This window comes from Ceratotherium simum, chromosome 29 (assembly GCF_057802395.1).
Source record: "Ceratotherium simum simum isolate JZ-2026a chromosome 29, ASM5780239v1, whole genome shotgun sequence".
Classification (NCBI taxonomy): domain Eukaryota; kingdom Metazoa; phylum Chordata; class Mammalia; order Perissodactyla; family Rhinocerotidae; genus Ceratotherium; species Ceratotherium simum.
The window spans coordinates 25,875,971-25,894,526 of NC_141928.1; the positions used below are offsets into that span (position 1 = coordinate 25,875,971).

At 44.9% G+C, this 18,556-nt stretch overlaps 1 protein-coding gene across 7 annotated transcripts in view; it reads left to right on the plus strand.

Moving 5' to 3' along the window:
* PTPN3 (protein tyrosine phosphatase non-receptor type 3) overlaps nucleotides 1-18,556 on the plus strand; it is a 107,485-nt gene that overhangs the window by 49,682 nt on the left and 39,247 nt on the right. For 5 of the 7 annotated variants that reach the window (XM_087419333.1, XM_087419329.1, XM_087419330.1 and 2 more), the window contains exons 8-14: nucleotides 3,738-3,858; nucleotides 4,965-5,052; nucleotides 8,194-8,282; nucleotides 9,779-9,842; nucleotides 11,190-11,362; nucleotides 14,625-14,759; nucleotides 16,901-17,077. In XM_087419333.1, coding sequence (XP_087275459.1) covers nucleotides 3,738-3,858; nucleotides 4,965-5,052; nucleotides 8,194-8,282; nucleotides 9,779-9,842; nucleotides 11,190-11,362; nucleotides 14,625-14,759; nucleotides 16,901-17,077 — 847 coding nt within the window. The remainder of the gene's footprint in view (nucleotides 1-3,737; nucleotides 3,859-4,964; nucleotides 5,053-8,193; nucleotides 8,283-9,778; nucleotides 9,843-11,189; nucleotides 11,363-14,624; nucleotides 14,760-16,900; nucleotides 17,078-18,556) is intronic. The other 2 variants (XM_087419334.1, XM_087419332.1) reach the window with 1 other exon arrangement.

An 18,556-nucleotide genomic window follows, 5' to 3' on the forward strand; every position in this document is an offset into this window, starting at 1 on the left:
TGCAAACTTGCTTCAGTGGAAATATCAACATGACTGTCGTGCTAATAATACCCTGGCTTGTCAAGCAAGCCGTTTTAAGTGCAAGTTCTTTATTCCTCCACCCTCGGGAAATATATTTTTTTCCATACTCCTGTGCATGCATTTCTATAAGATTAATTCTTAGATATTACATTGCTGGATCAAAGGGTATGCCTCAATTTTATCTGGTACATTTTGCCAAATTGTCCCAAGAAGGGTGTCTAGTCTGAAGATCAGCCCTACAGTGATCAGCGAATCTGCGAACCAAAGCACATTTTCTTACTAGATAAAAAGTAGAGTGGTCTGTGGGTGAAGTACCTGAAGAGACTTGATGGTAGAAGACTGCTGGTGGCCTGTCAAGGGTGTGTGAGGCTCAAAGAATGAAGTTTTTGGGGCCGGCCTGGTGGCGTAAGCGGTTAAGTGCGCGCGCTCCACTGCGGCGGCCCGGGGTTTGCCAGTTCAGATCCCGGGCGCGCACTGACGCACTGCTTGGCAAGCCATGCTGTGGCGGCATCCCATATAAAGTAGAGGAAGATGGGCACGATGTTAGCCCAGGGCCAGTCTTCCTCAGCAAAAAAAAAAAAAAAAAAAGAGGAGGATTAGCAGATGTTAGCACAGGGCTGATCTCACAAAAAAAAAAAAAAAAAGAATGAAGTTTTTGGAAATAGATATTTACTCCATAATGTCCTCTGAGCCTCTGCCACGTGTGGGTTCTGCACCAGCCTTGGTGCACAGACAGAGCACGGCTGCTCTCTGCAAGGGGTCTCCAGCCTGGTGGGGGGGAGAGGTGGACCAGCTGATGCTGGCAATGAGGATGAACACAGAGGATGCACTCTATCCTGCTTGGGGGAGAGAGGAGAAGGTCTGGAAAAGCTTCCTAGCGACAACCCCTGAGAAGAGCCTCTAAGATCAGGTGGGAGTTGGAGGAATAGCGTGTGAAGGCCTTTCCCAGCAGAACAGCTGGCCAGCTTGAAATGCCATGCATTTGAGTACCTGGGACGTACTCCTTCCTGCAAAATATAAAGTAGTATCAGGTGGAAGAATGCATGGACCTTCAAGACAAGGTATTTCCCACATAAGCACGTATTTCCTTTTCCAGACACTCTGGAGTTTAGGGCGTGTGGTATATATACATAGTAAGTAGATAAAGAGTATGGACTGTGGTCAGAGTCTAGGCTCTAAGTTACCAGCTGAGCAACAGGTCCCTTCCTTGGATCTCAATCCCTTATCTGTTTAATGGGGATGAAAGCACTGCCCGTCACGGGGCTGCCGAGATCATCTAGTGGGATGATGTCATTGAAATCAGCCCGGAAACCGCCCTGCGCTTTGCAGGTGTTTGCTGTGACTGTTTAACTTGGTTTCCCCCTAGTGGTTAGTACAGGACTTTGCACAGAGTAGCCGACTAAGATTTCAAGGGAAACTCACCCTACAGGGAGGTTCATTGGTCATGCGTTAAGTACAGACGTTTGTCAGCGACTTGACCAGAGAGAGAACCTTGCTGTTGATGTTTGCACAGGAGTTGAGACTGTTAGCTAATATGATGGATGACCAAATCGAGATCCCAGAGAATCTCCATGAGCTAATGACACCAACAGAGTAAAATTTAATAGGACTCTGCCTTGAGGCTCAAGAAAGTCATTTGCAGCATTTGGTTGCCCTCTGGGGACATGACCATTATTGTCATCAAATGGCCAGCGGCAGCTCAGGCCTGCCAGGCTGCTGGAACGGTGGGAGCATTAGCTGGGGCACAGATCAGCTGGGTTCTGATCTTGACTAAGCTGAAAAACTCTCTGTGATAGGGGTAAGTCCCTTCTCTCTGGACCTTAGTTTCTTCCCCTTTCACATGAGGAGTTTGGTCGAGGTGATTCTAAGGCTTTCTTGAGCTTTCCTCGTTGGGGACCCTCTGTCAGGGTGTCTAAATTGTTTCCTGTAAATGCACTATCGTATATTTCACCATGCACAGACTCACCTGTAAATCACACTTGTGCTTACATCATGCAGCCTTGACATTTCTGCCCACAGCTTAGTCGCATATAGCTGACCTTAACAGCCTGTGGTCTACCCTTAACCAAGTCTGCATGCATAGGTCACTTGGCTTGCTGCTGCCCTTTTCCTTTTCCAAAATTGAACTTTGCAGAAACCTCTGTACACGTCAGTGACGAGTAAGCACATCACTGAGCAACTCTGTGTGCCATACCTAGGTGCTAAGCCCTAAAGATGAGTCTGACCCACTCCCAGCCCGCAAGGGACAGTGTAAGTAGGAAACAGATCTCTTCACTACAGTGCTCTCAGAGAACAGCCCTGTGTGATGGCAGTCGAGGTTAAGCAAGGCTCGATGGATGTAAAGAAAGACAGCCTTGCTCTGACCTTTCAACTTCGTGATGAAATTCACCTGAGCAACCACCTGGCTCCTCTCTCCTTCTGAGATTGGCCATGAGGCGTCACCGCAGCTTTCCCCAATTCCTGTCCTGGTGACGGAGAAGGAGTTGTTTGATTTAGAAATCTTCTGTGTCGAATGGGTACTCTGAAAACAATCGTGAGACCTCAGAAGCCTCCGAGCCTTGAAGCCGGCTGCAGGAAGAATTCATTAAAACCTTTGGAAAGATCAGGGTTAATAGTTTTAAGAAGATGAAATAGTCTTTTTTTGTTTTGTCAAGGAAGTGGAATACTAGATTAATTGCCCATCAGAGCTGGAAATTGTCTTCCTCACTCAGGTTTTTATACAGATGGAAAAACTGAATCTTGGAGAAGAGAAGCAGGTGTCCTTGGGTCCCATAAGCCAGATCCTTGGCTCCTCAGCCAGGGTCCTTTTTCCCAGTCTCCTTAACAGTCCAGACACCCAGATGGTTTGAGTCTTCAGGGGAGCCATGTACACTTTACAGGTTGGGCACTGCACAACTCAGGAGTACTCATCCCATCATTGACATCAAGGAATCACGTCTGCAGATGGTAGTCAAACGTCTTGAGGGAGAGGTGCCGTTTGGACCAGGGACCAGTCTGGGAGTGCCTCTGTATGGCCCCCCTTCCTCTTCCTGCAGGTCCCCAGCATGATTTCCCTGGCAGCCCCAGCAGCTGTCTTCTGATTTCCCTAAGAATGCTTCCTTGTTCCCCAGAACTCTGCCACCAGCCTTGCCAGGGCCCAGATCCTCCATCCCCCTACCCCCACCCCTTGGTCTCTGAGCACATCATGGTTTCCTTTCTTCCATACTTCCCAGAATCCCAGGTAGTGAGTCAAGATGCAAACAGCGGTTAGGTCAGCATGACCTCTCCTGCCCACACACACTTTTTAGAGCAGGGTGGTCCAGTGTTACAGAATAACCTTGGGGTACTCAGCCGGCACAGTGCCTGGCATACAGCGTGGCATGTTCTGAGTGGGTGCTCTTATGTTCCTTTATCCAGGGGTGTGAGTGTATCCAGGGGTACCTGCTGCCCACAGAGTATGGGACAGCGGTGGGGTTAGGATAAGACCTAGCTTCCAGCACTCTCCTCGTCCTGTGTCCTCGGGGAGAGTGAATCGGTTGGACCATGTGTGGCAGTACTTAGCCCAGAATGCGAGTTCAGATAATGTGGAATCTGGAGCGAATGAGAAACTCAAGGTCATGTAGTGGCAGAACTTCTCGGAAGAATATTTCCAATTAATGTTTTATTGTGATGCTGTAGATGCTTGTACACACAGACCCTATTAAAAAGGCAATTTCCCCCTCATTCTGTCGTGATAGCTCGCTTTGGAGACTATGATTCTTCCATTCATCATCCAGGCTATCTTTCCGATAGTCAGTTTATACCAGACCAGAGCGATGACTTTTTAATGAAGGTGGAATCTCTCCACAAGCAGCACAGGTGAGGAGGGGTGGGCGGCCTACGTGGAACTCGGATCAGGTACCGTCAGACCTCGGGTCCCTCTGTTTGATGTGTTCTCTGCTTTTGCTCATGAATTCTCTTTCAAGCTGTCGGGGATTTGTGAGCCTGTGAGCTGTTATGATGGCAGATATATTTAGCATAACTAGCCTTTCTGTGAACTGTACACACCAGTAAGAGTTCAGGGTAACTTGCTGCGTTCCGTTTCAGGATGTCATTGAAATCAGTTAATTCCTGAAGGAAATGACCCATTTTGAAATCTGATTGCCCCGCAAATTGGCGCTACCCGATAAACCTTTTAGCATTTTGCCGCGTTTAATAAAATGGGCCATTCCTTCTGCTGGTGTTGAGTAGACGGGCATGTGGATGTAAATGCTGCCAGGCGGGGTGAATCCCAAGGTCCCTCTGGGTTCAGTTTGGGAAACCGCGTTACTTCGAGAAGGGAGCACAGCTGCCTCCAGGCAAGACCCAGCTCCGACAAATATGCCAGGTTCTGCCCTCCTCTTTTGCCTCATTTTGTTCAAAGCTGCAGTGGCAGCTGTTCGGGTCAAGTAAGGGCCACCCCGACCGAGCAGGACAGTTCTCAAGGGACGTCACGTTCTTGGAAAGGAGGTAAAGACAAAGGCCCAGCAGCCAGCGTCCTTTCTAAAAGGGCGCTGCCAAACCTCTCTCCCGGAATTGCTCCCCTGGCAGAAGCCAGCTCCTAAAATAGCACAGTGACGTTTGGAAGTTTGAGGCTGCTGCTAAAAGGATAGATCAAGGCAGAAAGACCTAAAAGTACCTGTTAATTAATCACCTTGGAATAAGTAGGGCAGGAAAAGGAGACAGTCTTCGATATCTGAATGTTGAGAGCCCACTAAGTGAGAAGTATTATTTAATAAATGAGCAGGCTAGATGAAGTCGTGTTCGTTGGACAAGAAGAAAAACTTGGTTTAGGAGAATTTGGGGTTAGATTAAGATTAATAACATAAGGCGTTTAATAACCTAACAGAAATGTTATCAAATGTTTCAAATTTTTATTAATTTTAAAACTTGGAGTTAATATCCTCCATTTTTTGGGTGAGCTCTGCATCTCCTCTCTTCTGTAGTGGGCTGAAACAGTCAGAAGCTGAATCTTGCTATATCAACATCGCCCGGACCCTCGACTTCTATGGAGTAGAGCTGCACGGTGGCAGGGTATGTATCCTGCCACGTTCTGGTTGAAAGATTATTTTGATTTTGACTTATAAGAGTTGGAAAGCTTCTTGATCAAACTATTTCTTTTCCAGTATCGTAAACAAGACCTTTTTTTTTAAAGATATTTGGAAGGTTTGTAAAATTACATTGAGTTCTGCTGGTTATCTGATTGTCTTTTCCCTGTTTGCCTTTGTACTTGAAGACATTTTCCTTTTAGAGGGTCAGGGGATTAGAAACAAGTAATTTCTGTAAGACCATTTCATTTTATGGCTAAAGAGGCAAAAAAAAAGCATATAAATCTATTTGCTGAGTGATACTTTAATGAGGCAAAGTTTCTACCACTTACTCTCAGTGCTGCTTAAGTTAGAGCTAGTTACTCAGTTTTTTAGATTATGGTATGATTGTCAAAGTCAAATATTTTAAATTGGTTGTAACTTTTTAAGTAAAATTGACTAATATCTGTCATCTGCTCAGTATTGACCAATTTCTATGTGCTACGCACAGTAGCTTATTTATTCCCATAGTAATACTATGAGGTAGGTATTATCATTACCCTGTTTTACAGATGGAGAAACTGATAGGAACTTATCAAAGGTCACATAGCACAGAAGTAGTGGCTTCAGTACATGACCCCAGCACTGTCTAATTGGCACGTGACCTTTGAGCAATGACATACTAATGTAATTGACCCACATCATATCCAAAAGGAAGCAAATACTGGGGCCGGCCCGGTGGCGCAAGCGGTTAAGCGCGCACGCTCCACTGTGGCGGCCCGGGGTTCGCAGGTTCGGATCCTGGGCGCACACTGACGCACCACTTGTCAAGCCATGCTGTGGCGGTGTCCCATATAAAGTGGAGGAAGATGGTCACGGATGTTAGCTCAGGGCCAATCTTCCTCAAGAAAAAAGGGGGAGGATTGGCATCAGATATTAGCTCAGGGCTAGTCCTCCTCACCAAAAAAAAAAAAGAAAAGAAAAAGGAAGCAAATACTGGTCGAACACTTACTACATACTAGCCATTGTTCCATTTAAAGATTATGGCAACCTTGTGAAATTGGTAATCTAATCATCCCATTTTACAGATAAGAAAACCGAGGCTTAGGGAAGTTGAGTAAACGACAAAACTTTACATCTATATAATATTTTTGTAATTCATACAAACACTCTCATTTATTTTTGTCTCACTTCAGTCCCATAACTGTGAGGCGGGCAAGTCATGACATAGGTAATAAAGTTGGAAAAAAGACATCAGATCTTACAAAATATCAACTTTGGGACTTGCCCTTTAATTTTTATTCCACTTGCAAATATTTTGTCTGTAGTGGAATGTTGTGGAGAACTTTCTTCTGTGGTGAAGTGGACTTTATATCTGCCTGAGTTGATCTGTGCTCTCCCGCCCCCAGTGCCATCAGTGAAACGGCCATCATGCCCCATGAGGGTCCTGAGGCCAGATGATTACCTGCCTGGCTGATGCCCCCCAAGGTAGCAGAGAGAGCTGGGTTACCCCTGGCTATGCTGCATCAACCAAAACCCCCTAAATCTCAATCACTTGATACCACAAAGTTCATTTCTCAGCAGTTCAGAGTCTGCGGTGTGTCCTGGCGATGCTCTGGGGCAGCCCTCCTCCGTGCAGTGACTCAGCAGTCTAGGCCACTTCAGTCTTGTGGCTTCACCATCTTCACCTGGCCTCATGCTGGTCACAAGGGAAGAGGAAGCCGGAGGGTTTCGTACCAGCTGTTAAATGATTCGGCCCAGAAGAGAGACATCACTTCTGCTATAACACATTGACCCTGACTAGTCACATGGCCCTGCCCTCTGCAAATGGAGCTGGAAAATGTGGGGATGGGGATGGGACTTTAGTAAACAGTAACTGTCTGTGCGGCTGGGATTGGGGTGCAGACTGAAAGATCACAGAACCAGGAGATTTCAGACCTAAGTCACTGGCCCACCCAAACCGTTCATTCATTTCCTTATTCTGCTATTGCTATTCCTTATTTGCTAATTTGTTCTTCTGTCCCACTGGCTTAACCTTTCCCTGTATTTTGATCACAGATACCACGTTTAAATGCAACCCTGGTCTTCACCATGCAAATTTGGTTTTGCTTTAATTAAGCCTGTGGTTTCAGTTGGGTTCCCAATAGTGAATATTCTCTGGACTTTCCACCACATCAACACTGTTTTCTTTGGCCACTTTCTCTAATTTCCCACATTCACACTGTTCATAAGTGATTTGTCCCACTATCTCTTGAGAGGCAAAAGAGATTGAATGTTTATTATACTGACCACATGCCAAACCCTGTTCTGCATTCTTTACTTATATTCTCTAATTTCAGCCTGATAAAAACCCTTGGGGGTGGGTTCAATAATTCTTCGTGTTCAAAAGGAAAAATTGAGGCTCAGTAGCCCAAAATAACATAGCTAGTAAGTGGCAGACCTAAGGTTCACACTCAGTGGTAACCCAGTCAAACTCAGCCCGTCGTTTATAATTCCGAGTATCCAGTTGGGTAAAAGGGGTATAGATGACTCAAGGGAAGGAACTGTTTTATTTTAAAATTTTATTTACTTATACTCACCTTGTTCCCCAATGGATTTAAAACAGCTTCTATCTTCCTTCTGTAACTTCGCTGTCTGTGGCAATGTCTAGCCCGTAGGCTCTTAATAAGTGTTGAATGTGTTGGATTTATAAGCAATATCTATTTCTTAATTGGATGTGGTGTCAGCAGTTCTATGCTTCGTTATAATAGCTAAAGCCTTTCAGTGATGGGAGTTGAGATCTGTATAAAGCTGTGCAGGAGACGAGGCCTGTCTGATTTTAATATGATATCTAATACTAATTGTTGAAAATTTGAAATTGAATGTTTATTTCCACAGTTCTGTGGAATGAGTGGGCTTTCCTGATAACTTCAAAACCGATGGAAACCAGGTGTTGCTGTCAGGCAGCGTGCGTTTACTTTAGAAGAATTTGGTGCTAAGTACTAAGATCTTAAGTATCTGTCAAGAGGGGATTTTTGCCTGTTTCCACTAACATTTTCCCTTTGGAGCTCATACATGTTGCTATTTATAAAAGCGTGGGTGCTTGAGTTACTGGAGGGCATGAGCATGGCAATAACACACTGTGAATCTGAGATCTTACTTCTTACAGGATCTGCACAACTTAGATCTAATGATCGGAATTGCTTCCTCGGGCATTGCTGTGTACCGAAAATATATTTGCACAAGTTTCTATCCTTGGTAAGTGAAAACCAGTTCTAATTATTTTCTGAATCATGCTTTAAAAATATGCTGAGCAAAAGTAATGTTACCTCTAATTTTATTTTATTTTTTTAGACCTTTTTTTGTGTGTGTGTGTGAGGAAGATCAGCCCTGAGCTAACATCCATGCTAACCCTCCTCTTTTTGCTAACTGGCTCTGAGCTAACATCTATTGCCAATCCTCCTCCTTTTTTTCCCCCAAAGCCCCAGTAGATAGTTGTATGTCGTAGTTGCACATTCTTCTAGTTGCTGTATGTGGGACACGGCCTCAGCATGGCCCGAGAAGCGGTACGTCGGTGCGCGCCCGGGATCTGAACCCGGGCCGCCAGTAGCGGAGCGCGTGCACTTAACCTCTAAGCCACGGGGCCGGCCCATTACCTCTAATTTTAAACTTTTATTTCTAAAGAGGGGATAGAGATTTTCCCCGAGCTTTTACTTCTGACCTCTGAATTTGACCCAGATTCAATACTTGGGAAAACGCGTTTGATTCTCATCAGTAACCCCCTCCCGCTCTCCCTACCCCACCACCACCCATCACCCTATGATTGGGGTTTATGGCAATGTGGATAAAGTGGCACAAGGCAGGTCTTGGAGTTAAGAATTTTTCCTGGGCAGTGCATTGGCCAGAATTCAGAGAACTTCCTCTGGGCAGGAACTGTGTTTTCAGTGCAGTTCCTTAGTTATTAATTGCACTTTTACAAAATGCTTGGTTCTGGTCTGAAAACTCAGGGGATCCAATAGACTTGCATCCTCACAACTCTGAGAAAGGCAGTGCTGTCCCCACTGTTGAGAAGACTTCATCATGGAGGATGTCAGAGCACAGGCTCAGATCCTGGCTCCAGGCGTTCCCGGTTGAATGATCGCAAACACTTAGGTGATATCTCTGAGCCTCAGTTTCCTCATCTGAAAACTGGGTATAATAAAACGTATTTTTCAGGACTGTTGGCAAGGCTTAGTTGAGGGACTGCTTGTAAAGCTTTTAGTAGGGGACCTGGTATATAAAAGCTACTCCGTTGGTGGTGGCTATAATTGTGTTATTATGCAGATCATAGAGAGGCTGCTTGACACATGGCTGTTAAGTAATGGAGCTGGGATGTGACCCAGTCTGGCTGCTCTGTCCTCTTTCTACTGCTCCCCACTGCCCTCAGCTGTCTTCCCCGGGTACACACCAGCTCACGCAGAGCTGCAGTGTCACAAAAGCAGCCGACAGCAAAGAGAGCACATTGCCCGTGGTTCTTGTTATTTAAAACAAGAATACGTCATGATCCAGTGGTCCTTACGTGATCCTCCACTTCAGTCACCTCCTTGGAGTTTGGCTGAGGCGATGGGGCCACCAGCATTTCTACGCTGAAGGAAACTCTGGGAAGCCGAGAGTCCCCATCGTTGGGATCATGGAGTAGAGGACACACATCGAGAGACGTCAGCTACAACCCAGCTGATCCCCAATGTGCTTTTTTTGTATTTTATTTTTTACAGGGTGAACATACTAAAAATTTCTTTCAAGAGGAAAAAGTTCTTTATACATCAGCGACAAAAGCAGGTGAGTTATGTCTACGCTTGCTTTGTTTCTTGTGTTTTAGCCACGTCAGCTCTTAGTTCCCCAGCGGGGAAAGGCAGTTTGCCATATGTATACCAGGGAAGAAAGCGCGCGCCATATGGTGGAAGGAAAATGGATGTCAGAGGATCCAGCACTTCTCTGTGATTCACTTCGCTTCTCTGGTTGGAGGAGTAACTTGCTTTGGAGTCGGAGACAATGGGTTCGGGTCCCAGGTCTTCTGCTTACCAGCTGGGCAGGTTACTGAACCTCCCCTAGCCCAAGTGACCTTGCTGACAGAAATGCAATAATGCCCACTCCTCAGGGAATCATGAGGATTAAATGAAAGCTCATTGGTCGGAGCACCTGGCAGAGCCCACCGCAGAGTAGCAATAAATGTCAGCAAGGTCGCTTCCTTCCCTTGGTGTTTAAAATGCACCATTGCCTTTATGTGTCTCATAAGAGGAGTCCACAGCTGTCTAGATAACTCAGTGTGCTTATCCACATGGAGAACGACTTAGAGGTGAGAGAGCTGAAGCTCCCACAGCTGGTAGTTGGAGGAGCTGGGACTTGACCCTGCCATCATCATGAATCCGAGATGCCAGCTCGGTCCACGACACTACCCTCTGTCTTGTTATGCTGCATATTTTTCACTTACTGTCACTATGACCGTTTCCCAATTTTCCAAAGATAGTATGTACTCAAAATGGCTCCACATCGCAATGAACTCTTAGAAATGAGAGCACTGAAGCTCAGAGCAAATTAGGACCAGAATCTGGGTCTCCTTACCCCCCAGTGCAAGATTGAAGGTGGCACAGAATGCACAAGATGGTAATATGACGTGAAAATAGACAACCTAAACTGAGGTGGGATGAAGGCAAAGGAAATAATTTGAATGATATATGAGCACTTGATTTAACTCTGTGCTTTGTGGAAAGCAGAGAAATCCGAAGGGTTACTAATTCCTCTCATCTGATAGGTAGAAGATTATTTCTTCACAAGATTTTCCCAGAGCTAGATTTTCAAAGGAAAGTATCCGACAGACCTTACCTGGTTGCTCCAAATATATCCAACCTAGAAAAGTAAGCAGATTTGAAATGAAAGTGTTCGTGAAGGACCACAGGTGATGAAAAGGAGTAGACTCTGGTCATCTTTGTTACCACATTCAGAAAGATGGTTAACACATCCGACTCTTGATTATTCCTTTAACACTGGTCTGTGGCCCGAGGCATTTGGAAGCCCTTTTTCTGTCCATTGCATCTTAGCTGGTGACACTGATGTGTGCATAGAATGTGGTGAGACCTTGCTCCTCCGTCTATGCAGATGACTTCTCTACTATGTTTTTCCTCCCAGGCGGAATCCAGGGAACATATTGTGGCCTTCAACATGTTAAATTACCGATCTTGCAAAAACTTGTGGAAATCGTGTGTCGAGCACCATACGTTCTTTCAGGCAAAGAAGCTACTACCTCAGGAGAAGAATGTTCTGTCTCAGTACTGGACTCTGGGCTCGAGGAACCCCAAAAAGTGAGTATCCTTTAGGGACAGTATCCACACTAGACTGAGACGCAACCGTGTCCTGATCGCCACTGGGTAGTGGACGTCCTCAGTCAGGGGAGGGGACGCCATCCCTCAGGGGCCCCAGGCATTGGAGCTGGGGCTGCCGGTGGATCTCGGAACCATGGCTGAGAGTCTCTCCGGGGGCAGCAGTGTTTCCTTCCGCACACTCAGGTACTTCTCATATTCCCATCATTCATTTCTGCCTCCTCACATCTCCTGTCCTCAGAGCTCCCAAGCAGCCAGCATTGCATCTGCTGCCACACTATGTCACAATAAGGGAAGCACATGGCGGTGGCTCTGAGGGTCGTCGTGGTGCCCAGCATGTGGGCTTTCCTGGTTTGTTGCCATAAAGACAGCCTCTCCCGCAGAACATTAATTCCATAGGATGCTCTGTAATAATGAATGAATAAACAGAAATAAAGATTTCCAGAGTCAAGTGACTGAGATATACTATGTATAACAATCATGAAATAACAGTAACAATTATAGCTGACAATTATTGAGTGTTTACATGCACATAATCGTATTTAATTCTTACAGCAATTCTGTGTGTACTGTTATCCACACGGATGATATTTAAAATATTTAATGACTAGTGTAATAAAAGAAATCTATACATTTTTAACTTCATTTAAATTAAAGGTTATTCTATGACTGAACTAACCATGCAGTTCATATTTTTGTGTATTTATTTTTTCTAAGACTGCCTTCTAAATACAAGAGGTAACATTGTTTATCAGATTATTCTTACAGTTTCTAAATTGTTTGTTTGGAAAATTGTTCTTGTGATTTTGTGTTGTTGATGTGGCTGTTACTGACTAAATGATGCACCTGACTGAGGCATTATCTGATGGTATCAGACAGACTATTCCAATGACTTTTTTATTATGTTGATAATCACTGGGTAACTCTATAGATTGAATAAACAGCAAATTTCTATTAGTGTCAGTGATAGTGTTTGTGGTGCTGATTGCTCTCTCTCAGCTTCTGATGAACCAAGAGCAAATATGTTTTCAAAGTTTTTAGCTTATAATACTGTCTAGTATTTGTATACATTCCATAGTTCTATTACTGAACAAGTCACGAAGGTAACTGATTGGAATGTAGTATTTACTTGGGTTGGGCCTGACCCTTCAGCCCAGCTGAGAAGTGGATGGTGAGCATTTGAACGTGTGGACTCTATTGCTGAGCAGCCTGGGTTTAAATTCTACCCGTGTCACTTTAGTTTTAATTTAATTTGCTTTTTCATTTTCATCTGTAAAATGCAGCCAACACAGAGGATTTGGGGGGCGGGGTGGGGGGTTGCTGGTTATCCACTGTGGCGTAAAAAAATTACTTCTATTTTGGTGGCTTAAAGCAACAACCATTCTATTATATCTCGAGGTTTTTGTGGGTGGGGAGTTTGAGAAGGGCTTGGCCAGCTGCTGCTGCTGCTCATGTGGCATAGACTGGGGTTTCTAAGTGATATGTGGCTGGGCTGGGCTGAGGGTCCAAGACAACTTCTCTCTCATACGTGGTGCCCTGATGGAATGATCAGAGGGCTAGACTCACCTGGACCCCTCCCCTCCTCTGTGTGTTCTCAAGTGCTCTTCGTGTGAACTCTCCAACAGGGTAGTTGGATTTCTTACACAGAGGCATAGGACTCTAAGAGCCTAGGACAGAAGTGGCCAATCATCTTAAGAGCTAGGCCCAGGGCCAGCCCCAGTGGCCTCATGGTTACAGTAGGCATGCGTCACTCGGTGGCCCAGGTTCGATTCTTGGGCACGGACCTACACTGCTGGTCGGTGACCATGCTGTGGCGGTGGCCCACATACAGAATAGAGGAAGATTTGCAACAGATGTTAGCTCAGGGCGAATCTTCCTCAGCAAAAAAAAAAAAAAAAAAAAAAGCTAGGCCCAGAACTGGCACAGCTGCTCTTGGTCAAAACGATCACAGGCTGGGCTAGATTCAAGAGCCAAAGAACCTGCAGCCTTCTTTAATCCACCATTGCAAGTCACTTGGGACGTTGCGGGTGTTTCAGTGGCTCAGGTCAGCAATTCTTTACTACCAGTACCGGCTTCAGCGTACTGGCAAATTTCAGCCTTCATTTTCTCCATTTTATAGATGAGCAACCTGAGGCTTTGAGGGGTTACATGACTTGCCCAACCCCCTAGAGATACATCGACATATTTGTGTATTGGGCCCCCGAGAGGTTCCACATAAAAGAAACTTGTTTAGTATTTTCCAAGTTAATGGGACAATGGAACACTTTTTTTCCAAAGAGTATCTATTAATAACCCGTGACACATACTTTGGGGAACTGCTGCGTTAAACCTTTGAATCACCTGGCTTGCTGCCCTTGTTCCCATGCTGTGCTCTCAATCAATGGTAATTTGGTTTCTGATGTAGATTCTAGCAATGCTACTGTGAGCATTTTGATCAGGGTGGCAACGGTATTATTGTGAATTAGTACATTGATATTCAAGGGAGTGTTTCATGCTGTTTATGTTCTTTTGTTTTTTTGTTCTGTTTGGTTTTTGTTGGTTTATAGGCTGCAAGGAAATGTGTGGAATGTTTTAATGTCTTATTAATATTTAATGTCTTATTCTTGTTTAAACCTTAGAAATGCCAAAACTGAGTTTCCCCTAAACCGGCTTCAAACTGCATTCTCTCAAATAATTCATTCTCTGAGGGGTCTAGATAGCTAAGATTTAAATTCTCTAGGTATATATAAAATTCAAAAGTAACCTTCAGGGTGGCACATTCAAAGAACATGGCCTGAAACTCTGTCTCAGCATATTCTCAAGTCTTCTCTCCAAGAGTTATCAGAGATTTACAGTGACAGCTTCTGCCGGTGGGATAACGAGCATCTGGAAGGATGGATAATGTTTGTACTCATGCCATGTGAGTAGAGTGAGAATTCCTTGAAGTGGCTTGAACCATATTTCCATGTTATCCTGAAGTTCTTCTCATCTGGCAAGGTTTGGTTATATTCTTATATTGATTGCTTGCAGTAGTACCGACAAGAAAATATTTTCACCAGAAGAAATAACGTAAGGAAAAGCCAGGGCAGAAAGGAATTGCTTTTGACCGTGTACCTGTGCCCCTCGTAACCTTGGCTGGTTTCATCAAGGTGTCAACCCATCATCCGTCAGGGAGGGAGTGTGTATAGACTGTTTCACTTACACTGTAATTTCTGTCTTGTCGAACATGTCCGTGTAGAAGGTGAACCTGAGTCTGGTTTTTCAGGTCTGTAAATAACCAGTATTGCAAAAAGGTGATTGGAGGGATGGTGTGGAACCCAGCCATGCGGAGATCTTTATCAGTGGAGCATTTAGAAACCAAGAGTCTACCTTCTCGGTCCCCTCCTATTACTCCCAACTGGTATGTCCTCCTTTTATTTTGTACTACCCACCAGTAAACACTTTCTCTTTTAAGAAGAAAAACTCAATAAATTCCTAAATATAGATGGCCTGCAATCAGAGTTTATGTTTGCGTATTTGGCTATTGCTGAAGTAACTGTTCTCGTGAAATGCACTCGTGAAATGCACAAGTCTAGCTAAACATTTTCCTTAGTGTATAATGCTGGGATGTTCTTTTTTTTTTTTTTTTACTATTTTGTCTAAATAAATTTGAGAACTGCAGCCTGGTGAAATGCCCCTCTTGGAATTATGGTACACATTAGCGTATTAATGTTCTGAGAAGTCCTGTGATAAAGAAGTACATTTAACTTGATTTAATTTCATGTCTCCCGTTAACATTACACAAAATAAACTTTAGGAAAATCTGATCAAGATGTGTGATATAACTGCTGTAAGATGTGTGACCCTCAGCAACAGTAGCAAATGCACGTCGGGAAGTAGCTTGCCAACTTTTAAGATGACGGTCTCGCCTGAAAAGGAAGGACTGGCAGTTTGGCCAAGTGGGAAGAGCACTGGGTTTGTAGCTGGAAGACCCAGACTCAGATTTTAGCTCTTGTGGCAATTAACAAGTTTCTTTATCTCTCTCTGATCTCAGTCTCCCCATCTGTAAAAGGGGTATAAAAATCGCCACAAATGAAATAATGAAGTGCAAGTGCTTTGTAAGCTATAAAAAAAAAAAAAATCAGATGGAATTATTATTTTATCATAATGTTCCCCAAAGACATCAGGCCATTTTTGTGAACGCCTCCAAAACAGCCGGGCATCATCAGCAGAAGGGAAAGCAGGCTGGAAACGTTGCTCCAGCTCCACGCTGGGATAAGAGTGGGGCTTTCTGTTTATTTCGTGAAAGACAGGGTGGACCTGTCAATTCCTGAGGAGGGCTCTACCAGGACAAAGGGACAGTCTAACAGGCAGGCAAGAAAAGGAGCTGTTGTACAGGGCAGCTTGGTAAGGACCCTCCATGGGGCCAATTGCTTTGGGCAGGGATGATGATGGTATTCAGTGTTAGCAATCGTAACGTGACCGGGTAGATCTGTTTCTTGGTTTCCAAAATTAGGCGCCTTACCCCAAAGCGGTAAGTTTGTGCTATAAAATAGCAGCTCTATTTGTCTGGAAATCTCCACGGTGACGCCAGGGCCCCGAGGAGAGGCCCAGGACAGCATCCAGGAGAACAGCGGGTGGGTGTTGCCACACCCGTGGCCTGGAGCTCTTCTGCCTTTCATAGATCCTCTCCTGAGGAGTCACAAGCCTTTCTACTCCATTTTGGACGCAGTATTATTGATTATCTGGGCCCAGGGGGATTGCGAATGGTGGAGGCCCTGACAGTCTCAAGGCGAGATGGCTAACAAAGAAGGGGAAGGTGGAAAAACTGAGGGAAAATAGAAAGATCAGCAGCCTGGGATCATTCACTGCAGGAGCCGGTGCCCAGCTGCTGCACCCGGTGTCCTGAGAACATTGCCTCATCTAATTCATTCTCAGGAGCAGGAAGGTACAACTAGGCCCAGAGAGGTGATGTGACTTGCCCAAGGTCACACAGCTACTGCTGGTCTTGGAAGAACTGGGTGGTGCTTCTCTGCCCATCTAATACCACGTAAAGGATATATTTTAAAAAGCAAATATTCCTTCTTGGATCAAGCGAAATTCACATGAAGAGATGTAGTTGAAATAAGGTTTGAGTTTTGCCAAAAACTGTACTTTGGCTTCAAAACCCTTTGCTTATTCCGTTCAAATGAATCAGAAAAATTGTCTGATCAGCAGTCAATATGGCCTGTCACTGATGCATTGAGAGCTTGAATCCTTCTGGAAGAATAACACGCTTAATTGACACTCATCGACTTCCCAAGAGCGTCAATCTCACCTGCCTAATTATAAAGCTGAGGCTGCTGTTCTGGGGTCTGCACCACTGGGCAGAGAGTGTCAGGGACCCGAGTGGCCCTTGGTGGCTTCTGGTGTAGTCATGGGTTAACCGGCTCTTGATTTCCAGCAACGTCAGCCAAAGCGTCCTTAGAAGGGTCAGGGCACGAAGTTAGATCACTGATGTCTGATAACATCTTTAAGCGGAGTTTGTTTCCTCACTTCACGCGCAGCCTTTCCCCCACCCAGGCGGAGTCCTCGGCTCCGGCACGAAATCCGAAAGCCGCGGCACTCTTCCGCAGACAACCTCACCAACGAGATGACGTACATTACCGAAACCGAAGATGTGTTTTACACCTACAGGGGCTCCCTGTCCCCGAAAGACAGCGATTCCGAGGTGTCTCAGAACCGAAGCCCGCACCGAAAGTAAGACACTTGAGCTGTTCTCTTTCTCTGTCTCTGCTTGTTTGGGCTGTTGAGGAGTTCGTTGGGGATGGAGCCTGCAGCCAGCTTCCTAGGGTGCTGTCAGCGGGGTGAGAACACAAAGCAGACTCTCCCTTGCCCCACTGGAAGCAAGCTGGTGCCTGGGGTGTAGGGCTTGCACTTCTTTTTGTCTACGACCAAGACCCCCACTCCACATACAGTACTTGTTAGCTCTCTTGAATAGTCTCCTCTCCAGTTCGTGATCAAATCCCAGTTTAAATCATTTCATATTCCAGAGGGATAGACATGTTAACAGTAGTAATATTTCAGTAGATTGTCAAAGTTTTAGCAGTGCAGGAGTCCAGATCCCTGGAAATACGCTTATCTCTTGCTCTCCACAGAAAGCCTTCTCAGAACCACAGTATGCCCTCAGGGTTTTTGTTTTCTTTTTGTTTTCAAAGAATAGTTACTGTAAAGAAAAAACATGCATAGAACATCTCTGACTTTCTGTGTTAAATTTCTGTCAAGGACAGTATGCATTAAATTCTTTTATGTTCCTGCTTTCCTTTTTTTAACGTGACAAACTCCCTTCACATCGCAAGGCCAGGAAAAAATGTCTCTCCTAAAATACTAGCTTGAGTCCTTTTATTATTCATTAAGATACGTCTAATTCACTAGTTCCCTTTTTGACTTGATTACCAGGGGGCTCAGAGCTGCGTGTAATGTTCCGTTGCATTGGCTTCCCTTAGCTCAGGTTTCTGATATAGTCCCTGCTCTGCCTCCTTTGCCTTATGAGTGGGTCTTATTTTTTTCTCTTGTTTTAATGAATTCACAGTTCTGTCATATCCATACATTTTAGAGTAAGCTATCTCAAATCCTTTTTTGAAGTGGACAAGACATAGGTCATAAATAAAATGACATTTGAAGCTAAAGTGTGATAGGAATGGGTCAACTATTAGGAAGTCAACCATAGTCATTGGATATCCATTCTAAGTCCCATACTATGTCCAAAATATAGAAACATATTGCCTCCCCTCACAGCGGAGCGTTAGCAAGAAGGCACTTCAGTTGATCTGTACATTTTCAGCACTTGACTACTAGGCTTAAAGCATTAAATGCATCCTCCTTGTGCTCCAGGCATCACAAGAGAACTGCAAATCTCGCTTCCCACTTCTGTGTGAGGTTGCTGCCCCTCTGCTGTCCCCGACCACAGGCCACAGCGGATGTGGTTTCCAGCTTATCTGTGTTCTTAACACCTCTGGTTAAATAATCCTCTGGTTGTTTCCTTGTGACCTGAGCATGAATGATGCTTTTGTTGAAATGATCACTATCTCTTGCTCCCGCCTTGAGCTAAGTGGCAGGATGTGAATTCCTGTGTGACACTGTGGTTTTACAAATCTAGATCTAGGCAGAGTGCAGGCGTGTATCTCTTGAGCCAGTTTGAGTCTGGCTCTGGTGAGAGGAGAAAGAGAATCTAGGGAA